A 20,201-nucleotide genomic window follows, 5' to 3' on the forward strand; every position below is an offset into this window, starting at 1 on the left:
AGGCAGTTGTGAGCCCTCCTAATGCTTGACCTGAGGACACTGCAGCTGGACCCTGTCCAGATTCTCTGCAGAGTTTCCTGGACGCATGCTGCTGCTGTAGCTGCTAACATGGTCCCTCTTGGCAATCCCTGCGGAAGGGCTAGGGTGCTTTCTCTTTAAACCGCAGGCACCGTGGCCTAGGAAGAGCTCCAGTGTCCCAGAAGCAACAGATTCAGAGATGCTGAATTTCCCGCTCCTTAGGCCAAGGCAGGAGGCGGGGAGCAGACAGGGCTGGTGTCACTCACCCAGTGGAAAAAACGTTTGTCTCTGCAGCAGGAGAAAGGCCCGTTCCCACTGCCTGGCTCCCAGCGTGGGGAACTGCCAACTATACACTGGCGTGAAAAGAATCTCATGCCAGATCATGACTGAAATGACCACCCCCAAATCACTTTTCAGCTAACGGAACTGGAAGGATGTTGTGTGGAGAGGGAGAGAGTTTTGTTAAATGCTGGCGAGACAGAGAAAAGAGTGAGCCATCTTGGGAGTGGGTTGAGGGAGCAGATGGGGGTTTTGAGGTAGAGACTGCAAGGGTTGGGGCCACACGGGCAACATCTGGTATGTATCTGTGGGCAGCCCACGGTGGTCTCCCCCAAGTGGCTGCCAACAGTGCCCCCTGTTTTCCAGATTCATAAGGCCCACTGGCAAGAGAGGACAAAGGAGGAGGAAAAAAACGTACTGGTAGACGTCACTCGCAGAGGGGGCAGCGGTGGGTGGACAGCTGGCAGATCTGACGAAGATCGCTGCCTGCTGACACCGTCCACACCTACAGAGTTTGTCTTCCACAGGGTGTTAGCCGAGGTGGCTGCCTGAACTAAACCCACACGCATACACACATGCACACACAGGCACGCGCGCGCACACACACACAGAACAAAAACAGAAACAAAACACTTCGTTATTGATCCTCTCTCTCGTAAAATGGTCAACATGAGCCTTCTAGAACAGCAACAGAACCCTGAAGATTTACTCTTTTCCCTAGTAGGGAAAGGGAGACGCACCCAGAAATCCTAACAACAATAATAAAACAGTAAGCAGCTCCAGGACATCCTCGCAGGTGGCCTCTTCGATCTGATGGTGAGCTTTTAAAATGCCACGGTTCGGAGAAGGAAATACAAAGCCATAAATCTACTGAGCGCTGCACTCAGGGCCTCTGGAACCTCTGCTCATCTTTGCCCTTCTATTACCTCCCAGAGAGACCCTGTTCTCAGCCAGTGTGGGCAAGAGGAAGGGTGTGTTCCACACACGAGGGCCGGGGCTCTCCCCAGCCTCCTGGAACTCGGCACGTATGATCCGGTAGCTTCAGGTGACCCCTAAAGTGATAGCACTTCCCTGGTCATGGTCTTTCTCACTGTGTACCACTTACTCAAACGCACAGGGGTGGCTAAGGCAGAGCTGGGCGTGGCAGAGAGGAGACACGCCCTCCCAGGCCAGCCCCAGGACTGGCAGGCAGCCTTTACATTGCCCTGTGGTGAGGAAGTTCTGCGCCCCACTGTGGCATACAGTGCAGCATTAACCCCATTCTCCATCCCGGGGTGTGAGAATACCATCTTCATGCCAAGTATGGACCCTAGGGCGGGGAAGATGCGGGATAGCGCAATTTCCTTCATGTGAAAAAAAAATAGAGCTAAATATAGAATGGCCAAAAAAAAAGTGGAAAAAGCAATCCCTCCGATTCCAGGACTGCAAGAAACCAATACGAGGAGCTGAGCCATCCTCTCCTACCATACAACAGAGTGAAAGAAATCTCTCCTGCCACAGAGTCAGCACAAGCTGCTCCTGGGAATGCAGATACCCAGTCTCTGTGACACTCGGCCTTTCGGAATTAACACACATCTCTGGGATAAAGAACCAGTAAGATGTCTGTAAGGACCTGCACTGCCATGGACAGCCTGTAGGAGGCGACAGGGAGTGTTCATAATGTCCAGAAGGAATCAAACGTGGGGGTGCCGGTGGAAGCAGGGAGTAGAGGGTCTGCTTTTCATACTTTTGCTCCTCAGTGACTCACTACCCTCCTGGAGTGTTAAAGCAGGGAAGGGACACATGTGGTCTGTCCTGCTCTTCCGGATACTCAATATCCAGTACCACCCCACACTGCCTATCCCTTCCTCGCCACCGGCTGCAGCAAGGGAACATTTGCAATGTTTTTATGCATGGCAGCCACAGCCCAGAGACAGCAAGTGGAAACTATGATTCTTTCCAGGGAAGCCCCTCCTTGACCTTGGAGGCCCTGAAGACTACCACCTAAGACTGGCAGCCTGGCAGAGCTGGGCTGGCCATCTGCTGGCCACTTCAAGAAGCACTTCACTATCAGACAAACGCTTTTGTTTTTCTGTATTTGCAAAAAAAAGCAAACAAACACACACGCAAAAAAAAAGTCACCTGTTGAGTGGACCTGCTATGTTCAGACGGGGTAGGTTCCTGAGCTGCTCACACTTAAGACATCAGGAAGGCTCAAACATTTGAGGTTCTTACAACTAGGCTGAGCACTGTCCCTCAAGTTACTACTTTAACTCCTTCATTTCAAAGGTATGCTAGACACACAAAGTCCTCATGTGTCTTAAGCTAGCCCCGAGGAAGAAGAAAGGGAATCATCAGGACACCGGGAGGGGACCAAGGGGGGAACGGATGAGAGCACGGCGGGGCGGGCAGTGGAGGGCATCCTGGCTGGCCAGCTGCAAGCTGTCACCTCTGGCTGGCCTGGGACAGCCCTGCATCACTCTGCACACTTCCTCTGTCAGAGTAAGAACCCAAGGACAATCTCTACAGGTTTGGCAAGCTGAGAGCGAGGGAATTCCTTAAGGCAGCAGAGAGAAAATAGCTACAGAATAAACACCCATACATCAAACTTCTCAAAGTCAAAGCCCATAGGCATTTGTAGGGGACTCAAAATCCTATACCTTTGCCGCCAACATTCCGTGGTGGGAGCGGGGGTGCACTGGTGGTGCTGGGGGGTAACGACTGAGAGGAGGGCGGGCTGCCACTCAGGATGGCTCCGTAGGTCTCGTTCTGCAAGATGCTGGGCCCGAAGCCCCTCTGCTTGTCCTTGGTGAGGTTTGCGGTATCTCTGGCCAAAGACACAGCATTGGGCTGAAACTGGCTGGACCCCAGCTGGTAGAAACTGACGGGCCGGTCCTCTCGCCGGTTAGGACTGGGCTGCAGAGAAATGCCGGGGGTGAGAGCATGAGCTGGAGGTACGGCTTTCCCTGCGTGATATCAGCTCGGTGAACAGTGAGATGCATCCATCACGGCTGCGTGGTAGGCACCATTTCAGCCTGACATACGCGGCTTCATTTGAGCTGCAGAATTTTAAATCCCACCCATCTCCTGTCTTATAATCAAGACACACACACCTACGGAGCCATGGTTTACTAATTGCAAGTCTTTCTTCTGTGAAGGACTTCAAACAGAAGCTATTTCATCTTACCAACCAGCTACTTCAGCCTAGCTACATGCTGCCCTTGAGGATCCCTTCCCAAACACACTATCTTAAGGGACAGAACGGCCCTGGCCACCGAGCAGCGCTTGCTCTCTACCAATACTGTGCTTAATTCAGCGCAGGTCAACAAGTCCTTTTCACTTTCCTCTGAACTGTTGAGAGCCCAGTAAATTGGGGGTACTGCAGTTAAGTCTTGATTCCTGGGTTATTGCTTGCTTAAAAAAAATAGTGTGTTCTTTGTGTATGTGTATTGGTATACGTGTGGGGGCCAGAGGACACTGGGGGACTTAGTTCTCTCCTTCCACCATGTGAGCTCCAGGGATCCAATTCAGGTCCTCAGGACTGGCAGAAGTACCTTAGTGCTTTTATAAATAAAGATTTATTGAGTCAAGAAAATATCCTGTAGGCAAAAAAAGAAAAGAAAAAAGAAAAAAAACTATTTATTGAGCTACAACCATGTTCTGTCATTTATAGAACCATACTGTAGGAAACACCAAGAACGGATGTTACAGGCTTTTCTATCACGGATGGTTCAACAGCCCTCAGAAATGCTTTCTTCCATTTGTATCTATTGATCATGTATTACATTTTACAAGAATATTAAAGTTGTATGGGGGAAGAGACATTAAACCATGAAAATGTGCTTGACCAGGTCCTTCCTCTCATGTTCCTAGAGGACATACTGCACACCTGGCAGTGTGCTGTGGAGTGAGCTAGGAAGGGTCGTAACAAGGTCTGGAGGGAGGCTGCCTATGCTTGGCTGTGCAACCACAGACCCGTGTGAAGATGGCATCGTCCTGAGGTACCCCCAAGGTGTGCTTGGCAGGGTGTGTGAGAGGGAACTGGACTAGGACTAGAGCCCTATGCTCGTTCCAAGGCTGTATGAAAACACTTGTGTCCTTTGGGCTGAGCCAGCCTCTCCTGAGACTCTGAAGTCCCCATCCAGTAAAAGGAGTTGAATGCAGTGAACTATAAGGCAGCTGAGTAGTTCCCATGTGCTGGTTTCTAAGGTCACTCGGGTAAACATGACCAGCCACATAAACAGTGTCACCTGCCTGCAGGACCTGATGCTGTATAATGGCTCCATAGCAAGCAGGGTGTTCTCCCCCACAAGGCACCTACAATCATAGAACGCCTGTCCCGTTCTTCCATTGGTGTGGGCTGGAGAGGAGGCCGGGAGAGAAACAGGAAGGGGAAGCCTGGAACCCACCCATATCAATGAGCACACAAAACATTCAGCCACGGAAACCATCCGGCCACGGAAACACTTCATGAGGCAGGGAGGCACAGACCTGAAGCTTCTCGTCCACATCATCGTCGCTTTCGTCCAGGTCCTCATGCAGCAATCGCCATTCATATTCGACATGAACGTGGGAATTAAATCTTCCTGATAAGGCCTGAGTCAGCTAAGGACGAGGAGGGACAGTTAGTGTTGCTGCCCCCATGCTCAACCACAAAGGACAGACACGTATGGCTGTCCAGGCCAAGAATGAACAAGGCAGGGAGGAGGGCCTGGAGGACTCACGGGGAAATTCCACTCTGCTCCAGGATAGCTCGTTAAATCCCTGATCTTCCTGGTGGTCCCTGGACCTGATATGCAGGATAACCCAAACCTCCCTGTCAGTGATTCTCTGGAAACCATGCGGTATGCCACACAGGCAAGGGATTGGGGGACCTAAAAGGTGATGACCATCTTACAGGTATTAGTACAACATGGGATCAACTGGACCTCAGAAGGAATGAGTTCGCTACCTAGCTAGTCTTCTCACAATAAGAGAAATAAGCCCTATAGGAAATCATGTCCCTTTCTTCAGTCCTCTCATAGAAAGTGGCTGGTTAATTCCACTCCGTCTGTACAGGAGGTATGCCGATTTCTAATGTATAGTTGATGTTTGGGGCTTAATTGTTCCCGAGTCAGTGTGTGACTTTGGATGAGTCACTTGACTCTTTTGTACCTGCTTCCTCATCCAAAAACAGGGGATTATAGGTTAAATAACTTGATGGGTGGAGTCTACACCAGTGCCTTTGCTTATCGTTGACTTGTGCAGCATGAAGGTTGAGTACTCATAGCGTATTTGCGTTAATAAAATTCAACAATTCTGACGATAACTTTGCAAAGAGGTACAACTAACTCAGCTTCACAAATGAGGAAACAGCTTGGGTGTGTGTTCCCCAAGCTGCAGTGAGGCACAGTCCACTGCAAGCCCAGGACTGGGGAGCTTTCCACTGTCCGAAGCTACTCTACTTCTACAAGAGAAGAGAAACACAGCACAGAATGACCTGCAAGCTCTAGGTTGAAGGATACAAGTAGGAAAGCCGGCTGTACACGCTGACAAGAGCCAGGCATTCATGGGTACCACACAGTGTAAAGACCCATCCTTTCCTCAAGCTGCACACGCTGGCGAGAGCCAGGCATACATGGGTACCACACATCCTTTGGTCTTGCTGCCTGAGGAGCCAGGGCTACCATCATGGCCAATAAGCACACACTGAGTCACAAGTTTCACCATAAGGGGTAGCCATCTGGATGAGGAAGGTTCCTGAAGGTTCTTGAGAGCTCCTCCAGGTCAGTGAGCACTGGGTTTACCCCAGCAGATGTATACTGCTGTGTGTGCCTTGTCCTTGTTGTCAGTGTCCAGGGAGCCAGGCTCGATTCCACCCCTACCCCGCCCCCGACTCCATCACGTCCCAGGCCATCTGCCCATGGCGGATGCTCACCAGTTCCTCACAGTGTTCATGCTTGAGCCGCTTGGCGATGTCCAACGGCGTCTCTCCTGACTCATTGGCTGAAAGTCAAGGGAGGGTAAGGAGACATCAGAACTTGGCCTTAAGCGTAGCATATAAAACATCCCTGGAGACACGGATGTTGAAGGCTCGATCCCCAGCTGGTGGTGCTGTGGAGGTGCCTGGATCTTGAACTTATCATTAAGCGTTTCTCAGCCTTTTGTGTTTTATTGCTTGGGAACTCGGCTGAGTTCTGTAGCATCATCTCAGTTCAGTAGGTCCAGGGCCACAGTGCAGGGGACGCTGTCATCCATCCCACTAGAAGCACCCTTGGAGACACGCCCAGAGACTGGTTTCCATGGTGATCCCAAGTCCCATGAAGCTGATAACAAAGACTATCTCGTGCAGTGTGGGGACACCTCACTAAAGAAAGCGGTAGTCACGGATGCGGTCAGGTTAACCTGGGCAGGGGTGGCTGCCATTTAGTCGTACAGGATACAATAGCGTAGAGAAGCTATGGTTTTGAAAGAAAGAATGGCGCTACCTAAGAACCATTAAGGCAGCCAACCAACTAGAGCCATGACCCCAGTTACAAGCGATCCAGAGGGCAAGAGCATGCACAGTTGCTCCCCACACACACACTAGAAGGTAGTGAGCCCTGTAGGTCAGACATCTGAGCTGGCCCTTGCTTCTTTTGGGCTTTGTTTTCCTCTTCCCCCTTCTTTTTAAATTCAGACAGGGTATCTATAAATAGCTCTGCCTTGCTGGAACTCACTGCAGAGACTGAGCTGGCTTCAAACACACAGTCATCCCCCTGCCTCTGCCTCTCAAGTACATGTGCCACCACGTCTGTCTTGATTAGCTTCTGTAGGTGTGGCTTTCGAGCAGAATGCATCTTTTCATCAACTTTTCGTCTGGTTCAGTAGTTCTCCGAATACTTCATCAGGAACCAGCCACATATGGCAGAGGGAAAACTGTGCCTTGGCAGGATCAGCAGGTCAAGGACCGGCAACCGAGGGGAACAAGGGGCAAGGGATATTAGGACCTGTTACAGGATGACAAATGAAAGGAGAGGGCAGTTACAGCACCTCCCGTGTCAAAAGGCTTAGTCCGACTTTGGGAGGTGAGCCAGGGTTGCTACACAGCCACTCTAGATTCACCCAGCTCAGGGCTTCTGCGAGGCCTACCCTCAGCATTCCTGAGGGCTGCCCGTGCGGTCACAGGCTAAGACAGACAGTAGGCGGAGCCTGTCACGTCACTCCGACACTCTGATAGGTAGGGAGAAGTACAGAGAGGCAGAAAGGAGGTGGGGGGGGGCAGCAGAGCCCCCCCGCACCCCAGTGCACCCCGGGCAGCTCACCTATCTCGATGGATGCCTTTCCCCGCAGGAGCAGCTTGAGGCACTCGGCGTTGTCGGTCAGGCAGCAGTAGTGCAGGGCCGTGCTGCCCTTGCCTGTCTGTTTATCCAGGTTCCCGCTGTTTGGAACACGGACAGAGAGAGATAAAACAACATGCTCAACTTCCTTAGCGATCAGGGAAATGCAAATCAAGACAACTTTGAGATACCATCTTACACCTGTCAGAATGGCTAAAATAAAAAGCACCAATGATAGCCTTTGCTGGAGAGGTGGTGGAGAAAGGGGTACACTCATCCATTGCTGGTGGGAATGCAAACTTGTGCAACCACTTTGGAAAGCAGTGTGGCGGTTCCTCAGGAAATTCGGGATCAACCTACCTCTGGACCCAACAATACCACTCCTGGGAATATACCCAAGAGATGCCCTATCATACAACAAAAGTATATGCTCATCTATGTTCATAGCAGCATTGTTTGTAATAGCCAGAACCTGGAAACAACCTAGATGCCCTTCAATGGAAGAATGGATGAAGAAAGTATGGAATATATACATATTAGAGTACTACTCAGCAGTAAAAAACAATGACTTCTTGAATTTTGCATGCAAATGGACGGAAATATAAAACACTATCCTGAGTGAGGTAAGCCAGACCCAAAAAGAGGAACATGGGATGTACTCACTCATATTTGGTTTCTAGCCATAAATAAAGGACATTGAGCCTAGATTTCGTGATCCTAGAGAAGCTAAATAAGAAGGTGAACCCAAAGAAAAACATATAAGCATCCTCCTGAACAGTAACCTTCATCAGGCGATGAAAGGAGACAGATACAAAGACCCACATTGGAGCACCGGACTGAAATCTCAAGGTCCAAATCAGGAGCAGAAGGAGAGAGAACACGAGCAAGGAACTCAGGACCGCGAGGGGTGCGCCCACACACTGAGACAATGGGGATGTTCTATCGGGAACTCACCGAGGCCAGCTGGCCTGGGTCAGAAAAAGCATGGGATAAAACCGGACTCGCTGAACATAGCGGACAATGAGGACTACTGAGAACTCAAGAACAATGGCAATGGGTTTTTGATCCTATTGCACGTACTGGCTTTGTGGGAGCCTAGGCAGTTTGGATGCTCCTCTTAATAGAATGGGATGGAGGTGGATGGTCTTTGGACTTCCCACAGGGCAGGGAACCCTGATTGCTCTTAGGGAAGACGAGGGAGGGGGACTTGATTGGGAGAGGGAGAGGGAAATGGGAGGTGGTGGTGGGGAGGAGGCAGAAATCTTTAATAAATAAATAAATAAAAAGAAAAAAAAAAAACAACAGAGTCACGGGCCAGAGGACTGCCCCGCATGGGGAGATGTGCATTAGCAGAATTAACAGTTCATCCCCACAGTGGGTGGGTACCACTGTGAAGGCAGTCAGGGAACGAGCCGGCTCAGATGCAACAAAGACAGAGAAGACCAAGAATGAATGGTGGCGGTGCTGTTGCTGAGTTTGGGCTAAAGCAGCGGTTCTCAACCTGTGGGTTGCAATGCCTTGGTGGTCAGACGACCCTCTCACAGGGTTCGGGTATCAGACAGCCTGCATGTCAGATACTTACAATTCAATTCATAGCAGTAGCAAAATTACAGTCATGAAGCAATGTCTCTCCTGTCACACCAGAGAGGAAGCAAACTTTTCATTTTGTTCCTTTTCTTTTCTTTCATTAAAATAACTTTTTATTTTAATGGGTATTTTGTCTGCATGTATGTCTGAGCCATGTGTGCATGCCTGGTACCAATGGAAACCAGAAGAGAGCGTTGTGTTCCCTAGGATGGGCGGTAGAGACGGCTGTGAGCCACCATGTGGGTGCTGAGGATTGAAGCTGGGTCCTCTGGAGGAGCCCCCAGTGCTCTTAACGGTTGAGCCATCTCTCCAGCCCCTTTCATTTTGTTTCTTGAAGTTTCCGTCTAGGAAGGGAATGCTACTCTGCAGTTTAGTGTCCCGGGACTCTTGCAAGCCTGGCCCTAGGCCCCTGAAAGCAGGTGAAGCGGGACACTTCTGAAGATTGTCACGTGTTCTTCTATCATAGAAGGAGGTCAGGTTATCCAAAACCAAAGGTGCATGTGTTCCACATATGTGATAAAAGAGATTAGCACCGCTAATCTCACCGCTGCTGAGAAAGGACAGGATCCTTGCATCCATAGGCTGATAAATGGGGACAGAAGCACCCTGGGGATGGTACCCACTGCTCCCAGCAAAAGGAAAATAGCTGCCTAAGTGTAGGGACACCTCAGAACCCCCACTTCCTTTCTTTGTGCAGTGCTGGACATGGAACGCGGGGTTCAGGCATGTGAAGCAAGCGCTTACCACTGAGCTCACCCCAAACTACCTCCTATCCTTATCACTGTCTTCCTTCTATCTTAGAAGGGGCTAAACCAGGCTGCTGTCCCAGAAGAACTCAGGAAGAGGCGGAGATACAAACTGGCTATTTAGCAAACGTCCAGCATCCCACATCAGGCCCTGGGCTGGCCTCAGAGGAGAGCATGTCTCACTGACTCAACCCTGAGTTCTGTGAACTTGGGCTTCACAAGCATCACCGTTTCTTAGGGCTGATGGTACCATAAGTCTCTCCTTCTGATGTACAATTTCCGGCCTATGCCAGGGGCTAATGCATCTTCACATTTTCATAGCTCTCTGCTATTGAGAAGCTGTGTGGGGACTTATAGGAGGAAGACCCACCCACATGACAAACCAGAGAAAAGCTCAAGCCACAGCTGATGGTCCTGGCCCCCACACGGCTGGGATCTGAGCAGCCACGGTTCCCTGGGCCTCTCTTAGACTCTATATCTTGGATCTCATAGGTACCATGAAGGCCTTCACTTCTACTTTGGGCTTTTCTAGGGAATCCTCATAATTCATATTTAAACTTGAGACATGAGCATCTTGGCAACAGAGCCCAAGCAGTAGAGACGGCATCTGGTCCCTTGCTGGGAAGCCCCAAGAATAAGAACAAAGACATCCACTTAGTGCGACACCCACCTGTTCTGGACCAGGAAGTCCACAATGTGAAGAGAAGTCCGGTCCACGGATCTGACCGCAAGATGGAGGGCCGTCTCATCTGGCTCCTGAAATTCAAACCAAGACATTTGCAATTCCAGTGGCATCTTTTAACCCCAGGACCTTCAAGGTGCAACAGCCTTTCCCCCCGAAACGGCCATCTATGGTGCAGAGTGCCCACGTTTCAACCACCACAGCAAGAGGTGTATCTAATGGATTGGATGAGAATGGCCCTCATAGGATCACATGTTTGAATATTTGGTCCCCAGTTAGTGGAACAACTTGGAAAGCCCTAGAAGGTGTGATTTTGGTGGAAAAGGTATGTCAATGGGGGTGAGCTTTGAAGTTGAAAAAGATTTGTGACATTTCCAGTCCAGTCTGTCTGTCTGTCTGCCTCTGCCTTGTGGATGTGTCTCAAGCTGTGAGCTCTCAGCTACTACCCCAGCACCTACCTCCCGGCCTGCCGCCATGCTCCCCACCATGACGGTCAGACTCTAACCCTTTGCAGCCGGAAGCCCCAAATACAAAGTTCTTCTATAAGGAGCTTGGTCATGGTGTCTCATCACAGACATGGAAAAGTAACTGAGTAACACTAACAGGGTACCTTAGAGGTTGGTCCCTTCCCTCCTAATCACAGGGCCTGAGAAACACAGGGCATTTCAAGTTCAAATCATCTCAGCTGTGTTCCCATCCCGACATCAACACCACAAGTAGAGAGAAGGTGGGTGGGTGGGCCACAATTAGAGGAAAGGCAAAAATCCAAAACACAAAAGGCACGAACAGGGTGGCTGTCTCTTTCTTTACTTGTCCTCTGGGCAGTGTGGGCACATTCTGCCTTAGCCACAGGGCTTGAGTTTTCTCCTCAGAAAGAATGGGAGTGACAGCGGCTAACGTTAGGAAGAGCCTGTGTCACTAGGAGGAAATGTTACCCCAGTTCCCGTTTGTGGGATCTAGCCTAGGTCCAAACATGATGGCCCTACCTAGTAGCCGACCACACAGGATGAGGACCCCAGTCCTGAGACCGGGAGGCTCTTTGGACCTGGAGCATGTGCCCATGGGGATTCTGTCAGAAAGACCAGGAGACTCGGCAGGTCCTTAGGTACCAGCAGTGTAACACAGACACAATCCCAAAAGTACCTATCATCTGGTTGCTGGAGGGGGTGATGTATCCATCCCTTCTGGGAGCTACAAGATGGTCCTGGCCACGGCACACCTCAGCATGGTCTCAGAGATGCTCTGGGACCAGCTGCCCACACTAACCCATCTACGGGAAGGAGGGTCCTCTTAGGCTTTTAAGCTTCTGATGATGGAGTCCTTCCACCTCCAATGGGCTTCCCTTCAACATCTGGCATTATACATTTGGCTTCAGAATAAACTGATTGGGCTAAGGAGACGGCTCAGCAGTTAAGATGACTTGCTGCTCTCATAGGGACTTCTGTTTAGATCCCAGCACCCATACAGGAGGCTCACAACCACCTGTCACTCCAGCTCCAAGGGAGCTGACACCCTCTGCTGCCCTCTGAGGACGGCTACATACACGAGGTGCATATATACACTCAGGTAATACACAGAAAATCAAATTAAGCCTTTTTTAAAAAATAAATAAATAAATAAAACATACAAAGGTTCCATTTGAAAGGACTCAGTTAGGTGTGGTGGTATACAAATGTAATCTCAGTACCCAGGACGCTGAGGCAGGAGGATTGTTAGCAGAGTGAGACCCTTTTAAAAAAAAGGGTGTGTGTGAGGAGGGTTCCTGTTGCATAGTACCGGCTATAGTTAATAATGTATTTGAATTATAAATTCAAAATTGCCAAGTAGATTTGAAATGTGTCCACGGCAAAAGTAAGTATAGGAGATGATGTATACTGCGGCCATTCCACATTGTAAATCTACATCAAAATGCCATGTTTGCACATCATAGTGTTGCAGGTAAATGGGTTGGGTGTCCCGAATGCAAGTCAAATCCAAAACAGAACACAACCCCAAACTCTGTGACAGGCAGAAAATCCCACACCTGAGCTCAGATGTCAAGATGGGGGGAGGGGGCAGACAGTATTGGACAAAATCACCTCCATGTGTGCAGCATTTGAGAGACACAAGCTGGCTGTGCCAACCTCTAAGATCTCACTATCTCACTATATAGCAAGTATTTCCATACCTAAAAAAATGCCCCAAATTAAAAACACTTATGGCCCAAGCAAGTAGGATAAAATATGTCCAACCGGCACATTTATTTACCAATATAAAGAAAACATGCCACCTATTCTGTCCAGGGAGTGGGCACAATAATGGAGGATAGCATGGCTGAACACAGCTCCCTTGTTCACCCCTAATTCCTCATCCTTCTGCAGCCCCTCTTACATGCCCATTGGCCAGTGGGATTTTTTCTGTCAGGTCCACACCATCAGCGTAAGCTTGGAGTAAGCCAAAAATGTCTCTGCTCTTGACGGCCTCGCAAAGGCTGTGGAGCTTCGCCGAGGTGTCCGCGTGCTTCTTCCTTGCGTATCTCCTCTCGATGTACTTGGCTGTGATGTAGTCCTTCCGCGCGGTCCTGAAACCAGACATAACTGACGGGTGAGACACTGAAGGCCTCTGCCGATCCCCCTAGCCCATCATCTCAACGCGACCCGGCCCCTTGGGGCCCTGTGGGCTCCTTCTTTAAGGACAGGCGTGTATAGTTTCACGCAGCAGTCCTGGGCTTCACCCAGTTGTAAAGACAGAAGCTGAGGGTGTGGCTTCTTCACTTCCTCTCAGCTGCCTGCTGCTGTCCCTCCTGTGAGCCTGAGCTCTCATCTCAGCACACTGAGGTCCCTAACCCGTGTCTTTGCCTATCTTGCTTATATCCCTCCATCCACATGTTCCTCCTTCAGCCGTCCCAAGCCACCTCCTCACACGGGCTGGTCACCCTGATGCGCCCTCTTCTGGGCCTTTTCCTTGTTTCTTCCTACTTACCAGACAGCCATATCTTCACCCTCTCCTTTGCAGTCTTCACGCGTGCCATAAAAATCACTCACTCATCAGTGGCAGGAAGTGTAAACTAAATGACAATGTTCAGTTACCACACCTCAAATGGCAGGGGTTCTGGCCGACAGACACTGGGGTTCGGGAGTGCGTGGGTCCGCTCGGCATTCTGAAACACTCCCGACATCCCCTCCTTCCAGGTGAGAACAAAAGCAGGCAGCTCTCTGCCATTTTGCTGCTGCCTACAGACAGCATTTCTCTAAGCCTGGGCCTTGTAACACCTGCATTGTAAGATGTAGTGGGCGCCATTCCTAGAAGCCAGCATTGGGCAGCTGGTGAGTTAACCAGGCCAAGAGCCACTGCTCAGATGGCCTCTCATCTCCAGAAGGACAGGGAACGAGGTGGGGAGGACACACGGAAGACAAGGGCTTTGGATGTCCTCAAACTAAAGGTACAGACTTAGAACCGTGACGTGGGTGCTGAGAACTCAACTCAATACAGTATGCACTCTTTTTCCTTTCTTTCTTTCATTATTTTTGGGGGGGCATTTTGAGACTGGGTTTCTCTGTGTTACAGCCCAGACTGTCCTGGAACTCACTCCACAGACCAGGCTGGCTTCTAACTCACAGAGAGCTGCCTGCCTCTGCCTCCTAAGGGCTGGGGTTAAAGGTGTGCGCCACCATCACCTGGCAAGCAGTAGGTACTCTTAACCACTGAGTCATCTCTCCAGTCTGAAGTTCTAGGCTTTTTGTTGTCATTGTTGTTTCGTTTTGTTTTTAAAAAGAAAGAGTCTCACTATATAACCCAGGTTGGCCTCAAGGTCAGGATCCTCCGGCTTCAGCTTCTAGAGCGCTGGGTTTTTGAGTGTACACCACCATATCAAATGCTGTTTTTGTGCTTTAAAACAGATATTTATGTATCTGGGGCTCTGAGTACCCTGGAGGTGGTTCCAACCCAAACATGGGACAGATCTCTGTGACCCCCTGGTTGCATCGAGATAGATTGTGTTATTAGTGTGCTCTCGGCTTTTTAAAAATGCATAGACTGAGCTGTGTGGTGGGAAGCAACAGACCACCACAGACCTATCCATCTGGTGTTCTTGGGGGTGGGAGTGGGGAGTGGAGGTGGGGCTTCTCGGGGATTCAGAAACAGTTTGCCTCTATGAGTAGATGCAATCTGGTCTCTGGGTGGCCCGGTCACACATGCTTTCTGCCTCCACTCCCAACTGGGGGTTCACAGGCCATTAGTGGGTGCCTTTGGTTTCCCTTCAGCATATGGCTGAAGATCGTGTGTACTTACATCAAGCTACAAGCAGCTCACTCTATCAAACCTAGGCGTAAAACATTCGCCGAATGAAGCTGGCATAGAGCAGGGGCTATTTCTTTGATTTATTGAGCCATTAAATATTTACCGAATCACTACAAGCAACATACTGTGGTGGCAAAGACAAAAATGGATGGAACACAATTCCTCAGAACGGTATGTGAAACCTGAATATGCTGTCAAGTGTGATGGAAGGCTCTAAGAACAAGCCGGCTTCCGGAGGCACACAAAGAGTCATACAATTAATCATCTTTTATTTGGGCGGGTGGGGGTAGTCAGATTAAGGGTCTCCTTGTGCTGCCCATGCTAGCCTTGAACCCACAATGTAGCCCAGGTGAGCCTAGAACTCACTGTATAGTCCAGGCTAGCCTAACCTGGCCATTGCAGAGATTACGGTCCTGGACCACCACAGCTGGTCACGCAGATCATCTCACTTGTGGAAGAATGACTGGGAGCGTGTTTTCATCACTGTGACAGCCATTCACTCTCATTTCTGAGGGTGTAAGCTTCCTGTGAGAAGTGTCAAGGGTGTGTGCGTGTGCACATGCGCGTGTGCGCCTCATAGAGGACTGAGCACAGATGTTGAGAGGTGGGATTCATTCTTAGGCTCATTTACCCCTAGAACAAACAGATGTTCTGCTTTCATAATTTTTTTTAAAAAAGATTGATTCATTGATTTATTTTTATGTGTATGAATGTTTTTGCCTGCATGCATGTGTGTGCACCATGTACATTTCCTGGTGCCTGCAGAGGCCAGAAAGAGGGCATCAGAGCCTCAAGTACTAGAGTTCTGACTTGTTGAAGCCACCACGTAGGTGCTGGAACCCAAACCCAGGTCTTCTGCAAGAGCAGCAAGCGCTCTTAACCACTGAGCCACCTCTCCAGTCTCTAATCCTGGTATGGAAAAGTTACTCTGCTCTTTGTTTAAAGCTGACTGGCATTACAGCCTCCCAGGGGACCAGTGTCACAAACAACCAGAAAGCCAACATCAAGCGCCAGTCATCACTAAACTCAGCATGCTGGACCATGGCATTTCCTTCACTAAATGCAGTCCTCCAGTTATCCGGGAAGGTACTGGGCACCCGTGGATCCCAAGAGAAGAGTAACCACAAGGGACCTTCATTTCTCAATAGACAGTCAGTCAGGGCACTTGCATAGATTCTGTTATCAATACCATTCACACCCAGGCTGACTGCAAACCATCTTTCTGATTTCCCCAATACCTCTTTGAGGTGGGCAGCATATTCTTCCTTTTTATGGGAGAAACTGGGGCTTAGACTAAAACTGCAAAGAACTTGCCCCACCCCGTGGCCTGAAAAAGAACAAGAAATCCTGGCTTTCCAGGTCAGATCTAAAATTAGCATCTCATATGCAGAAGACAATGCTTTACAACCATGTTGTCCAATCTCTGGGAGAGGCTGTGTCCCAGATGCTCACTTACGACGGGATGCAAACACAGACCGACTATAATCAAACACCAGCTCGCGGCTGGTCTGAGACCCTTGGCACCCAAGGTGGCCAACGAATGACCCCCCCTACTCGCCCCTACTCACCCCCTGGAATGTTTCCAGTACTCAGCGGATCAGAGTACAAGGGAAAAATACAGGTCCTACCCTTCTGCGGCCTCAGTTTCCCAAATAGAACAGCTACAAAGACCTAAGTGTTCTGCCGTGCACAGACCCTACACACTGTTCTCCCACTAACTCAACTCCAGGCCCATGCCAGTGAAACCGTAGTTTGTGTTACAGATTGCAAAGCTTCCTCTTCTCCCCTATCCTCCCCACTTTCCCCATGTCCTGCTGCTCAGACACAGGCGGCGTCTGTTTGTGGGCCTCAGACCTAGTCCTCCTCCTCTTCTTTCTGCCTCGTTTTACATTATACTCTGGTATGGCAGGCACACCACCCTCAAGCCCTCCTGTGGGCAAGCCAGCCATTTTAAGAAACAGGGATGAGGTCTGAGGGGCAGCATGGCACTGCCCTGTCCACCTCCTCAAGCTCAATGTGTTTGAAGGAAACGCTGATAAAACCAGCACGCAATCCCTGTTGTACATGGTCCATCAGTGGTCAGCTGGAATCACAACAAGGTGCACTAGCTTGTGGGTCACAGTTCTTCTCAACAGTGAAACACACAAAGGTTTTCTGGAGGGGACAACAGGTAGCACATCTTGAAGGACATTGACAGAGAGAATGGCACATATCGCCTGTCTGTGATGACTAGGCACAATCCACCACGCTGGGAAAGCAAGCGGGCAGAGGGAAAGCACCGCAGCAAGGGGCACAGAGGTACATGGGAGTAGCTCAGGTGCTAAAAAGCCTGTTGTCCCCTGGTCACCTAGCAAGACCAGTCACACCACGTTTCTATTTGGACCCACAGAAATGACTAAAAAAAAAAAGAAAATCAAAGTGAAAACAAATGATCTTCAGCCAGCGGGAAGCAACAGCTGAGGTGTCCCCAGACCTGTCCCCGTGCACACAGGGCTCAGCAAAGAGCAACCCTTTGCTCATACTTACATGTCGCTGCCCGGGTTGGGTTTGACGGAGTCCTCAGACGGCAGGCAACACTCCATGATCTCATTAAAGCCTGCATTCCCAATATTCTTGGCAAGCTGCAAAGACAGAAGTCTATTTTAGGACGCTCAATTATTAATACCCTCCACTGCTGCCCGTTACTCGCGATCTGATGATTTATTTAATGGCCACTGAGACACGGAGTGGTGAAGTGGTTTGCTTTTAATGAAAAGGCACAAAACCCAAAGCCCCAAGGGGGACCGCACAGACGACCAAAAGAGGATCCTGTGGAAAGTGAACCGAGTCACCACAGACTCAGGGAAAGCAGGAACACGAGCACGGTGAGTCTCCATCCCCACATGCTCTCCCGCAGACATTCACTCGGCCCCAGCCTCTTCACACCAGCTGGGAGGGACAGCGCCAGAGATACACGAGGCCAGGAAGCCAAAACCCAGGTTTGAATGGGAGAGTCAGTTTTTATCCATGGAACCAGGGGGACAATTACCTCAGAGGGTTGCAAAAGTGACCAAATGGGCACCTTCAGTGAAAACCTTCAACAAACCGAAACACTGTGATGTCACACGAGACCTACAGCTCTGGCTGTCCTGGAACTCACTCTGCAGAACAGGCTGGCCTCGAACTCAGAGATCCGCCCACCTCTGCCTCCCGAGTGCTGGGATTAAAGGGATATCGCCCTATGTCTTCTGACTTTTCAATATTCAAGCCATACCTTCTCATGCAATTTTCACTAAGTACCGTTGTGCCGGGCACAGTCATGCTACCTTGACAATGTGGCACCTGGCTTTTGCCAAATGAAGGACTGCACGACCAGAAACTCCTTCAGAGCAGGGATGTCTCCACCTCATTCCAAGCACCAAACTGAGCTTCCACGTCTGATTCCTGCCACTACTGCAGGTTGGCCCACCAGTCAGATTTTTAAATATGTCACGAAACAACATGGACAGGGCACATCTTGCATAAGAGTTTGAAAGAAGAGATTATTCAATTTCTTCATTGACAACAACACAGTGAATCACTCTGTGCAGACAAAGGGTAGGCAGGGACACTCTGGAGGTGTGTCCTGTCAGAAGGGTCCTTAGGGGATACTACCTTAGGTTCAGATCCAAAGGGATCTCAGCTAGAAAGCAGGGACTCCCTGGCATGAAGTCACATTAGACTGAAGCAGTAAAGGCAGTGATAGAATATGGGCAGCTTGCCCTTCAAGTGGTGAGCCTAGCTAGTTTAACATTGTCTCCGATCAGTGAGTCAGACACACCCATTATCTGCTCCTCCTTGCTTAGACCTGAATGCGGGGCCTCAAGCAGCGGGAAGAGGGCAAAATCTGGGCAGCCAGACTGACGTTTCCTGCATGCAGACATGCAGACACTCAGAGCAAACAGCGAAGGGGGCACAAACCTTCCAACGACACAGACCACAAGATAAATGCCCTGCAAAGGATTCTTGTGCAGCAAGAAGTAGACATGGAACCAAATATCAATAATGGGATTTCTGGTATAGACAGCTTGCTTCAGTAGTCTATGCTATATAGAATGTTGGCGCCACTCTTTAACTGAGCTTAATCATTTAAACAAACAAATAATTATAAATAAATAAATAATGACTGAAGCCACACTACCTCCTGTGAGTGAGGGACCATCCCAGTGCCTCCTAGTCTGCATTTAGTGGATGGGGGATGGGAGGAGAGAATTTACCAGGACTCAGAAAGCTTCCCTTCTGCTTGGGTCTGGCTGGCTTAGCCAGGACAGCTGGTCCAGGGAGTGACCACACTTATATGTCACACACACACACACACACACACACACACACACACAAAAAAAAAAAAATCATGGAGGAACGTATTGCCTCCCATATCAGCTAAGACCCAATTTATAAAATTTATAAAACAGCCTACAGGGAACCACTTGGAACAGAGGCAAAGTCCCTGGAAGCTGGAGGCCAGAGGATCCTACTGGGAAAGAAAGGGACCAGCAGACCCCTGGGAAGCATACTCAGAGCAGAGGACCAAGCGTTAACCTACGCTCCGGCCACAAGAGCTGTCACTGTCCCCTGAAGGCAGTGTGGGATGTGCTGAGGTGGGACTCTGACCAGCAGGGGGATAGCTAGGGTGTTCAATGGTACAGATGCCTCTCCCTGTCTGGAGGTGGGAGACCTGAGGGTACCCGGGTACATCCTACACGGCTCTAGATGACTTCTAATTCCTAAGACAATGCCAGGGAAGCGGCTGTCAACTGACGCTATTGAGGGAATAACAAGGAGAAAAGCCTGCACGTGCCCACGACCAGATGACACCTTAGCGGGCTCAGCTACGTTGCAAGCAAATAAAGGCTCAAGGGTCAGGGAGCTGGAGGGCCTTGAAGAGACGCTGCAGCTGGCACCTCACTTCATTCATGGGTGACTTTTTGGAATGAGGCAAAGTGAAATTTCGGTTTTCTTTTAGAAATTCCTAAAATTTCTTTTAAACATTACTTATAGATTTACTTAGTGTGCATGAATGTTTGCTTTGTCTCAATGTGTGTGTATACGCACCACAGCCATGGGGTTCAGAAGAGGATATCAGACCCCCTGGAACTGGAGTTACAGATGGTTGTGAGCCACTGTGTGGGCACTGGGAACCGAATCCAGGTCCTCTGCGAAAGCAACGAGTGCTCTTCCACACTGAGCTCTCTCCAGCACCCATTTTGGATAATTTTGACTTGAGGTTGGTTGGATATGTAGATGGTAAACCCACGGATACAGAGGGTCACCTGATCATCACTTAAGACAGTGAAATTCCTCGCCCTTCCTGCTGCT

At 49.8% G+C, this 20,201-nt stretch overlaps 1 protein-coding gene across 3 annotated transcripts in view; it reads right to left on the bottom strand.

Annotated features, from left to right (window-relative positions):
- The window catches only part of Asap2 (ArfGAP with SH3 domain, ankyrin repeat and PH domain 2), a 155,309-nt gene that overhangs the window by 12,899 nt on the left and 122,209 nt on the right, over positions 1-20,201 (bottom strand). For 2 of the 3 annotated variants that reach the window (XM_057789705.1, XM_057789720.1), the window contains exons 16-23: positions 17,394-17,488; positions 12,960-13,149; positions 10,578-10,663; positions 7,560-7,675; positions 6,194-6,261; positions 4,768-4,881; positions 2,937-3,192; positions 716-850 (exon numbers count right to left, since the gene is read on the bottom strand). In XM_057789705.1, coding sequence (XP_057645688.1) covers positions 716-850; positions 2,937-3,192; positions 4,768-4,881; positions 6,194-6,261; positions 7,560-7,675; positions 10,578-10,663; positions 12,960-13,149; positions 17,394-17,488 — 1,060 coding nt within the window. The remainder of the gene's footprint in view (positions 1-715; positions 851-2,936; positions 3,193-4,767; positions 4,882-6,193; positions 6,262-7,559; positions 7,676-10,577; positions 10,664-12,959; positions 13,150-17,393; positions 17,489-20,201) is intronic. The other variant, XM_057789713.1, reaches the window with a different exon arrangement.

The sequence above is a fragment of the Chionomys nivalis genome, chromosome 1 (assembly GCF_950005125.1).
Source record: "Chionomys nivalis chromosome 1, mChiNiv1.1, whole genome shotgun sequence".
In the NCBI taxonomy this organism is placed as follows: domain Eukaryota; kingdom Metazoa; phylum Chordata; class Mammalia; order Rodentia; family Cricetidae; genus Chionomys; species Chionomys nivalis.